The 13180-nt window shown below is 38.9% G+C and overlaps 1 protein-coding gene across 1 annotated transcript in view; it reads left to right on the top strand.

The window, feature by feature from the left end:
* The first annotated feature begins 124 nt into the window (after nucleotides 1-124).
* ZFAT (zinc finger and AT-hook domain containing) overlaps nucleotides 125-13180 on the top strand; it is a 77439-nt gene continuing 64383 nt past the window's right edge. Inside the window, exons 1-2 of the mRNA XM_062491874.1 lie at nucleotides 125-581; nucleotides 10942-11112. Coding sequence (XP_062347858.1) covers nucleotides 563-581; nucleotides 10942-11112 — 190 coding nt within the window. The 5' untranslated portion in view covers nucleotides 125-562. The remainder of the gene's footprint in view (nucleotides 582-10941; nucleotides 11113-13180) is intronic.

The following is a 13180-nucleotide window of genomic DNA, read 5'->3' as shown; positions in this document are numbered from 1 at the left end:
CGTGCTAAAGGGGTTGGAATGAGATGGTCTTTGAGGTCCCTTCCACCCACTTAATTCTGTATCTCGACTATCTCGTATGTGCTAAAGTACCAAGCTCATTAAAACACTTTTTACCCACAGGTGGTGAAGTAAAACGCCTTTGACATCCCGAGGCTGTGTCAGCCTGAGCTGTGCAGCCCCGGCCTCCCGGGTCCTGGGACGGGCGGCGGGTGCTCAGAGGGGCACGGGGAGCTGGCGGCGGGGCTGTCCTAGGTGTCTCCCGTCACGATGTCCCCCGGCCCACGATCCTCCTCCTGCCGCTCCCTCAGCCCGCGGGCGGCGCCTCAGGGGACGCGGCCCCGCGCAGCCGCCACTGCGCAGGCGCCGCCCCGCCCCGCCGAACCGAGCTGCCACTGCCGTGTCGGCAGATTCGCCATAAGGCGCCGCACGGGGACCTGATTTTCGGCGTTTGTTTTTTTTTTTTTTTTTTTTTTTTTTTTTTTTTCCTCCTTTTCCGTCACTCTGTTTTCCAAGCGGGCTGCGCTCGGCCCCAGGCGCGCTGTTCCGCTGAGCCCCCGCGGCGATGGAGCCGGCGGCTGCAGGTGAGCGGGGCCGGGCCGGGCGGGCGGGGGAGCGCGCACGGATCCCCGCGCGGCGGGAGGGGGGAACTAGTTCCGGAGGGGTGTGTGACGCTCCTTCCGCACGACAAGTAGTTCCCACAGTGGCGGCCGTCCCAGCGTCCGTCGCCCCGCGCTGCCCGGCGGCCTCGGGGGTTCCGGGGTCGGGCGGGGCTCCGAAAGCCGCCGGAGGGCTCGGGCAGCCCGAGCCTGGGAGTCCTGCTATGCCCCGGCTACCCGTCCCGGGACCGCCGCTTTAGCAGCGAGTCGGGAGCAGATGGGAACGAGCAGCTGGAGCTGCTGCTGGCGTCGAATGGAAGCGTGGAGACCCCATAGCAGCCTCACAGGATGGGAAGGGGGCCTGCAGGGAAGCAGGAGAGGGACTCTTCGTCAGGAATGTAGTGATAGGACCGGGAGGAATGGGTGCGAACTGAAAGAGGGAAATTTCAGTCTGGATATTAGGAAGAAATTCTTTACTGTGAGGGTGGTGAGACGCTGGAACAGGTTGACGAGGAAAGTTGTGGCTGCCCCGAACCTGGCAGTGTTCAAAACCAGACGGGATAAAGCCTTGAGCAACCTGGTCTAGTTGTCCTGGCCGCGGCAGGGAGGTTGGGAATGGGTGATCTTCGAGGTCACCCCTTTCCATCTTCTGATTCCGTGATTACATGCTCACCTGGGTTTGAAACACCGGTGAGCTCCTCTGGCAGCTGATCTAAATAGTGTTAACAGCTCAAGGTCCCCACAGTTCAGCTGCAGAAGGCAGATGTTTAAAATGTGTTAAAAGATGTTTCCACTGCACTGTCATCTCAGGCCTTGGTGTGCCTTGTGTTGGTCTGGCTTTCATTGGAGCAGTTAATGAAGTTACACGGTGATGGCAGCCTCAGGAGTGCTGTTTATGTGCCTTCTGCCTTTCACAAGCCTTGTGTGCTGTTGCAGTACAAGTTTGTGATGTTGCAGTAACTTAATGCCTGTTCATTACCCTGTGTACACAAACTTGGCTTCTGGTTGTCATTGCCCGAGTTGACTCCTTAAATTTTAGAATCCTGAGTTATTTCTACCTGTCCTTAGAGGTGTTGATGGATAGTTTACAACTCAAACCACCACTAAGGGGTAATAGCCATACTCTAAAACCCAGAAAGTTCAACTGCAGCATGAAGAAGAACCTCTTTTTGTTGAGGGTGGCACTGGAACAGGCTGCCCAGTGGAGTCTCCTTTTCTGGAGACGTTCAAAACCCACCTGGATGCATTCCTGTGTCCCCTGCTCCAGGTGATCCAGCTTTGGCAGGAGGGTTGGACTAGGTGATCTCCAGAGGGCCCTTCTAACCTCATCTATTCTGTGAAATAGGATTTTATGCCGAGGAGAATTGCATTATCATAATAGCTAACAGGTGCTGTGTTACTTATAGACTATTGTTAAAACATTCCAGTACTGCTTTATGTTCTGGGATCCAAATTTCATTGAGAAATAATTCTCTTACTACTGGTGCTACTAATAAAGTCATGTTTATTCAAGTACATTTGTCTTAATAAAATGCGTTCTTAGTGTGGTTGAACCCAGAACTGTTGAGTGTTCAGTATTTTTGGTATTGCTGCTGCAGAGGTGTGTCTGACCCCAGATGGATTTCCAATATGACTGCTTCAAAAAATCAGGTTCAGAGTGTTTCATACAGTGCATCCTGAAATCGGTGACTGATATGTAGTTTATGCTTCTACTGTGGGGGGTTCTGAGGGGTTTTGATGTCTGGTAGTGTACCTTACACATTTTGATATTGTGCATTAGTGTATTTCAGTGAAACCTTAAGCAGTGTTGTGTTTAGCCACACGAGGGAGTTCTTAGAACATGAAAAGAAAAATGTCTTGCCATAAACATATTTACTATGGCTTTTATTTTTTTCCTTAACGATGGAAAAGCTATCCTGTTGATATGTTTGATAAAGTGATTATTCTAAACTGAAAATAGTTTCCTAGTTATTTGAATATCCTATTAAATCCATGTTATATCCAACTCATGAATTTTATATATTTTAGCCAACATAAATATGTGGAGACAGTTGTCTTCTTTTAAAGAACTCTATTTAACATTTTTTCCAGGATCATTTGTGAAGATGGTGTGTATAAAACAGAAGAATCTATGTGCTTTTATTTACTACCACCAGTTAAACTCCAGTAGTTTCAAATGCAAGTTTCTTTACACAAATAAAGTATCAGACTGGTTAAATACAATGTGTTTGGTTTAGGTGAGGGTGGGTGAAGGCCTGGGTGAAACTTGGGGAGCTCAGCAAGGCCAAGTTGCAGGTCCTGCACCTGGGCTGGGGCGGTCCCAAGCACAAACACAGACTGGGCAGGGAATGGATTGGAGCAGCCCTGACGAGGACTTGGGATGTTGGTGGATGGGAAGCTGGACATGACCCAGCAATGTGCTCTGGCAGCCCAGAAACCAAACGTGTCCTGGACTGCATCCAAAGCAGGTGGAGGGAGGGGATTCTGCCCCTCTGCTCTACCCTGGTGAGACCCCACCTATGGTGCTGTGCCCACCTCTGGGACCCCACACATGGAAATGATGATGTTTGAATGCTGGAGCAACTGAGCTATGTTAAGGTCTACGCCATGCAGTGTTTGTATTGTGAGGTGCAAAATATAATGTTGGAAATTATTGAATTATTTGGATCCTAATTTTGTTACACTTCTGACATTTCACGTGCCTAACAGCACACAGTGGGTGTTTAAATAGAGAAGTGTAAGAACAGGGTATGCACATAGTGATACTTGTCCACAATATGGACTTAGCCGTTCTTATGGGCTTTGCTGAGCCCCAACCAGTCAATGTCAACTTGGTGCTTCCTGGGCAGCTTCTAAGAATTCTGGGCACCAAGTGGATGTGTACCCACCTTGGAGTTGCAGCAGCAGGGAGAGATCAGCTGCAGGGCAGAAAGTAGTTTCAGAGAGGTCATGTCCTTCATGACACCTGGTATGGTAGTTCTTAATTTTACACTTTGCCCTTTCTCCAGTCTTCAGTTACATCCTTCCAGGAAAAAACAAAAAAAACAAAACAACCAAAACAACCACTTCCCCCCCCTCCCCCTGGAATTTATTTAACTGCTCATGTATGGAACTCTGCTGTGCTGTTGATCTTCCTTATTTCTCTGCTTTTTAAGGATAATAATTATTGTGAGAAACAAGACTTGCCCTTTAAAATTTTTACTAGTTTAATAAGGGATAAAAGGGACAGTAAACGGCACTGGGTGCTTTGGAACCAGAGGCACACCAGTCAACTTAAAACAATTTTTTTTATATATTTTTCATTACATTGGTCAAATGCATATTTGTGAAGCTTATACGTATTGAAATACTCCTTTGAGTTTACATGTTCCAGGAATTCTTTTCCGTGGTTCAACCCTTGACCTGTCTTCTGCAAGTCTGTGTCATACTACAGATGGAATTTATGTATTTTATTTCCTCACAAACCCCCCCGTTCTGTGGTTTGACAGTTCTTGATAGCTGAAGGGTCAGTAGTTAATTCCTCCTTGCATTCTTTCTTCGATGTTTATTTACCTGGTTCTTTCCAATGTTATCATATACATAAGATAATCCACAAGTACATTAAATCAACATTAGCCATTTCACAAAATTGCCTGAGTTATTCTTACCATGGTCAGTTATGAAAATAAAGGCATTAGCTATTTCTGCAAAGGTTAACATTAGAATGCACAACACGTAGTCTCTATTTTAATATTTTTGTGAAAGCTTAAGTTATAATGTATATTTATCACATTAATATGTATGCTACAAAGGGCCAGGGCATTGGTCACAAAACCTGACAAATTACACTGTATTAAAGCAGTTAAAAGTGATTACAAACTGTACTATATCAAAGTTGTTGTGATTAATAATAATTTGCAAAAGCAATACATAATAGTGAAAGCCAGCAGCTACATAGTTATTTATAACAATTGTGATTATTATTATTATTATTTCAGTAGAGGAACAGTATCCAAAATGTAAGACCAGTATGGATCTTTTCTCATTTTTAATAGGCCTTTGTATTGTAGGACCATCTCTTTTATAGGTCTGTCTGTTTTAGCTCTAAGGTTTTGTTTCTGAGGAGTACAGTTCCTAACCTTGTTTTGAGACTGTCTTTAAAATGTTTGCTATAAGTGACATCTTTCTCAGAAAACCTCTCCAAGCCATTATAAAATGACAGCAAATTGAAAAACTTACTTTGCTATGGGCTTACCTTCTTTGAAGGGTCTTTTTCCTATATAGATTACTTTTCATTACACAGGCTCTTGAACAGGCCTGTTACTGTTCAGATGCTTTTAAAATGTTGCTTAATTACCCACCTCACTGTGTTTTTACATTAAATTTGACACAATTCAAATCTTCTTTTGCATTCCTCATTTTACGAAACTTCTATGAAGATGTGTTCTGCTACTGAAAGTTCATTTCACTGCTATTTAGCTGTGCTGGATTTTTCCTTCCCATTTCTAAAACTTTCTTTGATGATTAGCATCAAATATGATGCCTTTAAATAGCCTTCATGCTGCTTTCAAGGCTTTAACTTGTCTTGGAACATTTTTTTTTGTGGTTTGTTTTGTTAAAGATGCTTTTTATCTTTATATAGTTTCCATTGTTGAATTAAAACACAAATATTTGGCTCTTTTATCACTTTTAAGAGGGCTTTTGAGTAGTACTTTAATCATGGTTACAGAGTAACTCTCAAATAATGTCACTTTGAAAAGGGCCCTGTGTTTTACTTCTGGTAAATTCAAGAACTGTTTCTCCTCATATGGTTTCCCTGTCTTCTTGCATGGTGAAAAAGTCATTAATGGTGTCCAAATGGTGTCCATTTACTCTTGGCATCCTGTCCTGACCTGACATTTAATGACTCTGCACAAGGCTAATTAAAACCTACAATATATTGTCTCTCTCTTTGTTGTGTCTTTTATCCTCTCCAGTGTGCTGTAGTCATTGGTACCCCTGTGGTCAGATTGTTGCTGGTGTGTAGTCCTTACACTTTACTTTTCTCTGCAGTGTATTTAAATTCCTCAGGTTGTTAAAATAGCCTGTTAATCAGATTTTACCCTAAGCTGCTTCTGAAAGGCCTTATTTTTTTTTAAAAAAAGGAATATATCCTACTTTGTCCTCAATATTTTGGTAGTGGTAGTAACCCACTGGCATTACAACAATGGGTAATTGGTTGAGTGTATGAATGTCAGTAATCCTTGTTTACAACTAGACATTCCAACTCTGCCATTTCATTAGGCTTCTTGCATTACTATAGTAGTAGTTAATTATATTTTTTAAAAAGCAACTAGAAAAACAAACCTAAGAAATTGTTTTGTTCTTTCCTGTCAAAAAATACGATTTTCTGTGTTATCCTTCATTTGAAAGTAGTCTCTGATTTTTCCTGTTGCAAGGTGAATCAACTTCATCTTTGTGGTCTTTTGCACTTGTTACCTACCCTTCAGTCTAATTTTAAAACCATTTTCATACTTCTTTAAATTTTTGCTTAGGCAAAGCCTGATGCTCCTCCATTTTTATTTCTCAACTTGTAATTTTCTAATAGTTATATACAGAACTGCCAGCTTCGTTCTGCTCACAATGGCATGGTGTTGAATTCATACCCCAGGCACCTTAATGAGTGTGTGTTTGTTTTTCAGTCCTAGTATATTTGTATTGTATAGATCATAGAATCACAGAGTGGTTAGGGTAGGAAGGGACCTTGAACATCACTCAGTTCCACTGCCCATGGGCAGGGACACCTTCCACTAGACCAGTTTGCTCAGGGCCCCATCCAGCTTGACCCTGAACATTTCCAGGGATGGAGCCATCCACAGCTTCTCTGGGCAACCTATGCCAGTGTCTCACCTCCCTCACAGGAAAGAGAGATTTTAAAATAGATTATTTCTTACTCATAAACATTCAGAAACATCACTGCAATTTAGTCTTGTACGCAATGTCTGAGAGCCTCAACAGATGTAGATCATTGAGTAAAACTCACTTATGGCCTGGCTATTAAAAATGGTGGATGTATTATGACTGGGTTTTCCATAAAACCATATTAAATGGTATTGATTTTAGTATCATCTTTTAGTGTTTGCAGGAATGCATCCTCTTCTGACACTGCTGAAGTGGTGTTCCTTAATGTTAAAATAAAGGTTGTGGTACTTAACTAATGATAATTAAATTGTCCTGATTTTAGTTAGCAGCTAAGAGCAAGAACAGTCATGGTCAGGGGCACCTTTTCTTTGACTGAATGCTTTCTGCACAGCTGGTTTTGTCTCAGCAGTCATTTTGTGCTGGTGAATTAACAAACTGTTGCTTACTGTTTGGAATTGCCCAAATTCAGATGAAGGAAGCCTTAAAATAGTTTTTGATTCTCCACCTGCTGCTTCTAGTACTGTTAATTTGTTAATTTTGAGCACAGGGTCTTGTGGTGCTGTTGTTCTAATGGTAGCAAAGAGTTTGTTTTATAGACTTTATATACTTTTTTTTCCCTTTAACACTTATCAAAGATAATGCTTTTGATTTGGAGCTGTGCTGTAATACTGGGTATTAATTTCTTGATGAATCAAAATACAAAAAATAGCCAGAAACCAGTATTGATTTATTTGATTTTTTTCCTTAAGAAATGAAGAGAAATAAAATCAGTTTATAATCGTCGTTATTAAAATAGTCCTTAAAATGTTATGTGGTCTATAAAAAGTAGATTTTAAGTAAACAACAGGAGAAAAAAAAATAAAAAAAGAAAAAAAAATACCAAAATCAGGAAACCAGCAAACAAGTGTCCTGGAGGTGAAGTAATAAAAATCAGAGATACACTGTAACATGTTTGTGAAAATTTTGGGTGCCTGAGATGGCTTTGAAAATGAAAAGCCTGTAACATGCTCAGAGGAGTAGTAAAATCTTACAAGTAAAGTATTTTGATAGTATCTCACAGTAGTACAGGATGTCATAATTTCTTCTACTGTATTTGCCCATTCTTTTATGTTCAGTTTAAACTGTTTCATTGCTAAGAAATAGCGTTGCTTGTCTTAAACAAAAGTTACTGGCTTTTTACATGCTGCTTTCATATTAACTGCTACCTCACATTTCATTGCTTCTACCTAAACAGAAAAAGTCTTGTTTATTGTTCTTATACACTTCAATATCTTACATGCTCAACATTTGTATATGAAAAGTTCTTTCACAAAACAAATAATTTTTGATTGGAATAGTTGTGCCCACTTTTTATTGTACTTGATACCTGTGCAGAAAGAGGGAAAAAAAGCCCAAAAAGCCCAACAAGACCAAGTTGCAGTCTGAGGAATAAGATTTTTAATTGCAGAAAGTTCCTGCTAAGAATTTGATGGTGATGAGGTCTCAAAGTTTGTTTCAGTTGTGTAATAAGTTTAGAAGGAAATAAGTAATTATTCATATTCTGAACTTCATTGCTGTGTATTTTAGGAAGGTTGACCAGATGTATAATTATTGATCACATCAACTTTTTTCCACAGGCCAACAACTACCCAGTGACTTTTTATTTTTGTATTTAATTGTGGAGTTCTAATTCTTTTTAATGCCTTCAGAACTTCGAAGGCACTTACAGAAGTTAACTCTTGCTTCTTTGAAAAGAAAGGTGAAAAGGAAAACAGGACAGATACTGGTTTATGCTTTGTGAAGGGGATTGAGAATCAGGGAATCTGCTTCCTAGTCTGTAGCTTGCTCTTTGTTTTAGTAATCCATTTGCTGAACTCCTTTTGCTGTAGATGTGGTTAGTGTGAAAAAAGTTACCCTACTAGTTAAGCAATATGCTGAGGGTTTTGGAAGAATTAGAAAAAAAAAAGGCTTTACTTACATTCTAACTCAATTTTACACGTAGTCAAGGAGAAAATTATTGGTATTATTTATTTCAGTGTATATTTAGCACAGTTTATAGGGGCAAACTGGAGATAATGAATTGCCACAAAGCATGTTTAGTGAACAGAATGTCCCAGATTGGTTTTGGCTGAATTTCCTGATGTTTGTGTACCTGCATACTTGATTACTGTTCCTTTCTTTCTCTGAATATTTAATTGCTGCCTAATTAATTGCTCCGTTGATTTCCTACATAAATTAATTGTTCACTAATTAGTCATTGATTCCATGCATAGTTAATTAACTTATTCCTTATTTGATTTTTGCACTTAATTGACTATAATTCATTGCTTTATTGCTGCACTGCCTAATTAGCTACTGTGTAATCAATTATTGTTTGCTTATTCCGTACTTGTTTAGTCTGGTGATCAGCAGAGTTTATCCTCTGCTCTCTGACCTCCTTTTCCAGTCATTCTTCCCAAAATAATTTCTTTACTTTGTTGGGTTTCCATCTCACCTCTGAGTAAATCTCGTGCATCTTCTGTGTGTTCTGATGCTTCCTGCACCTTCACTGGCACTCACTGTGTTCTGCCACCTGGGCTGTTCACATCTGGATTTGGTAATGTAACACTTCAAACACCCACAGAAGCTTCTGCCCATTCTTCTTACCCTTCTGCCCCTCCCCAAGTCGTCGCTGGGAGGAGTGAGAGATAAAGTGGTGTGTGAGTACTGATTGCAGCAGCTGAGGGAGGAGACAAGAGACAAAACACTGAGCCTGAACTTCTAGGGAAAACAGCAGCCAGCATGTCAGGAAACAGTGACAAATAGAGCCTCAAAACAGAAATGTCAGCTAAATCGTGCAGTTAAATGTCTAGGTAAATGTTCATAGGTTTTATTTTGCATTTACATTTAAAAAGAAGAGTTGTTATCTGCTGGGTCAATAACAGGCTTCATGTCCTTAAAAAAAAAAAAAAAAACAAAACCAAAAAACCAAAAACTAATAATGCTAACTAGAGCAGAACTAGTTCAAAGGAACATTTCAACATACTGCAATCCAAACAGAAATATCTGTGTGCTCAAGACAGCAGAATGCCTGAGAAGGAACCCAGCCGAGCTCCTGAGAGAGAACACGTTGATTGTACTTAGGTAGCTGCTTGTGTGTAATAAGGATATTTCGAACAGGAGCAGTATTGGAGTTGTTTTTCTCAGAGATGTTTTGAAAGAGATGAAGGCATAGCCTGTCCGTTAGGTTTTGAGCTCTGCTTTTGTTATGTTTCAAGTGGAAACACCTCTAAAAGAGAGACCTCTGCTCTTCTTAACTTTCAGGACACTTTAAATAATTTAAAGAATTTTTTCAGTGGGGTGAACTGTATAAATAGTGTGTTGTGAAGGAAGTGGAATAATGTTCAATAGGGGGGTGCTTAAGTTGGTTTTAAAAATAGCTCCCAAAATACAGCTTCCCTGTTCTCTTACCCCCATATTCATCCCAAAATTCACTATCACTTTATTTCTGTACTAACCCAGTGATCTGTGGTTTGACTTGTACCTCAGAAGTGCTGCTTGTTCCAGTTTGGTGTCAGTGGGTTTATGTTCCTAATTTTTCATAGGGAGGTGGAGGGAGAGTAGCAGTTGAAACCAGTCTCTGGGCCAGAACTTTATAAATGTCAGTGGAGAACAAGTGTGCTGTTAAAATTGGTTCCTGGTTGTTTTTTGGTTTCATTGGACCCTAAAGAGAGTAGGGATTCTTCAAAAATCAACCACTAAACTAAAAGACTGAAGTGTTAGAAAATAAAGTCCTCTGAATTTCTCTGGCCAAAATTTTTAAGCTTTTTTTAATATCTGGGATTATATTAATTTTTCTTTATTGTAATTTAATTTATTGAGGCTTTGCTATCGCATCACACTTAAAGTACCTATGACTTAAAAATAAACATAAAGCTTTGCCTAAAAAGTTGTGTCAAATTTCTGTTTAAAGCATTGACCAGAGGGAGTTTTAATGGCATTCTTCATTTGCTCCTGCTGCTTTGAAGGTTTTTAGTTTGTTTTGGGGTTTGTTTTTTGTTTGTTTGTTTTTTCTTAAATCAGCGGGAACTTCTCATGAAACTTTATAAGGATGTCATGTCTTGCATATCATTTTACCGTGTGTTTGAAAATATATAAAATTACAATGATGTTTGAGTCTGGAAAGGGAAAAAGGTCTTAATTTGTTGTTCTTCCTTTTGTGTTGTGTTAAAACATTTCTAAGATTTCAGCCAGAAGAAATTTTTTGCTCTTTGTGGATCTAGCTAGGAGTTTACCCATTTCTTCAGTTAATTCATTTGGGGATGTTTTATGAATGTGTTCATTTGGTGATACAACATTCGTTGTTTCACCTCATTGCTGCCCGTTGTGTGTCTTAAGTAAATTGTAGTTACTATGTTGACTGAACCAAAATTCCAGTAACTGATGGTAACATAAATGACTTACATTTGAAAACACTAATTCCTTGTTTTTAAACTTGTTTTTTCAGGGATTGCTTCCATCTTCATGTGTAAGCTTTGTAACTTATTTTCACCAAATAAGTCCGAGCTGTTGTCCCATGTCTCCGAGAAACACACAGAAGAAGGGACCAGTGTGGATGACATCATTATTCCTCTCCAACCTCTAACAGTACCCACAAACACAAGCAAGGATGGAGAAGGTACATTCATAAATTGAGAGGAACGTAATTTTCAGTGTGTCATATTTTTTTAATAAAACCTGTGGTGTGATGACTGTACGTTGTGTGTAGAATGGTTTCCATAGTTTGTTTTTGTAATATGCAGTGCACAACTGCCACCCCAAATTTCATTCAGCATGGAATACGTAGCATGACAGATATGGATAAACTCTGTGTGTCTTAGGGAATGATGACACTGATTCATTAATTTTCAATGTCAAGTTTAGCTAAGTTTGCTTCCTGCATCTTTAATTTGAGCTCTGTAGTAGCAGTAGGAAGATTGTCTAGCAGCAGTGAAAAAGACACCATGGGTGAGAGTGTCTCTTGAGGCTTAGGTGTCCTTTTTGAGTTGTCTAGCTTGTTTCTTGTGATTCAGGTAATCTTAATAGTTCTGTTCCAAAAAGGAAGTGACACAATTCATAATTTTTAACTGTGTTTTGATAGTGATGCTAGTAAATAAAACAATCAGAGGTTGAATTAATTACACATAAAAATTTTACTGTGCAATGGAAGAAGTTACATTCATTCTATTCCATTTTTAACTGATCATAATTGCCATTCTTTGGAATGTTAGCAATGGGTTCAAAATAATTGAGACTTTTTATCTGCTTTTATGCCTTTACTGAGTAATAGATTTATATTGTTGGCAAACCTCATATTTAACACAAGCACTAGGATTTTTCAATCATAATTTCTGGATTTTAAGAACTATATGCTTATGGATCAACTGCCCTTTAATGTCATACATCTAAGAATTTTTTTGGTTTTAACATATATATATATATATATATATATATATATATATATATATATATATATATGAGATGTTTCTTCACTTATTTACCAGTAATAATAATAATATAATTCAGTAATTATATTAACTTAATCAACGTAAGAATATATTTCTAATAATGGTCACGTAGTATTCCTCTAGAACTGCTGTCTTCTCATGTGGCTGGTGAGAAAAAAATCTCACCAGAATATAATTTCACACAATGCCCAGAATTACCAGTGTATCAGAAGATGATAAATAAATTTCAAATCAGTTTTCAAAATGTCATTCCAATCTTTATTTTTTTTTTTTTCCACAGCACAGAATTAATTCCTCGGACATGCAGAAAATGCAGAATGCATTTTCCTTTTTCAAATCTTTTTTCCAGTTATCCCTTCACTGCATATGTTTCTGAGCACAGTGAGACTGGCAGCTTGTTTTATTAATTTTAATAAAAAGGCTCTGCTGTAAACTTCTCCTGATGTTTTTGTCAGGAGTTTCTGCAGTTTCTGTATTGTATGTGTTCAGCATGCATTGTGCATTTATGAGGATAGTTTGTAATTACCATTATGATCTGAAGCAGTAGAAATTAGAAATAATTGACTTTTAGAAAACAACTCTGCAAATCTTATGTAAACTACAACATTCTTAGGTAAATTATTAATATATAACTTTTCTCATTATTCTCAGTGAATAGTTTTGTTCATCTGATGTGCTCCTGTGGTGCCACCTTTTTCAGGTTATGTAGCCCAGCTCTTTGCCATTTGCTGTCAGTAAGAATGTCAAGGTAGATTACTTTTCCATAGTTCTCTATTAATATTCTAGGCATTCTTTAGCATTCCATCTTTCCCATCAGGCAGATTGAGTGGAAAAGAGGGTTCTGAAGTCCCATTGAATTATTTTCTGTGTTCTCTTTAAAAATACATGGTGTTCTATAGTTCAACATAGCATTTGGAAAGAGTTCTTCTTTCAAAGCATCAATTATTCCCTCCTGCTATGGAATCTGCAGCAGATAAAACTTAGAAAGTTTGTGGTGTACAATTATTTGTCAGTGAACCAGTCTTTGTAGTAATTCAGCATTGTCACTGAAAGAAGAAGTAATTGGTGAATGATGGTCTTAGAAATTGCAACTTTTAGTATTTGGTGACTAACAGATGAACATATTTTTGTCCTTTGAAATGTAATTTCTCTTCCAAGTGTTGGTAAATACTGTAGCTACCCCACAATTGGTATAGAAGAGTGAATGCTGAGTTGTGAATGGAGCTCTTTGTTCTGCCT

Source organism: Cinclus cinclus, chromosome 1, assembly GCF_963662255.1.
Source record: "Cinclus cinclus chromosome 1, bCinCin1.1, whole genome shotgun sequence".
In the NCBI taxonomy this organism is placed as follows: domain Eukaryota; kingdom Metazoa; phylum Chordata; class Aves; order Passeriformes; family Cinclidae; genus Cinclus; species Cinclus cinclus.
This window is presented reverse-complemented; position numbering and strand designations above follow the sequence as displayed.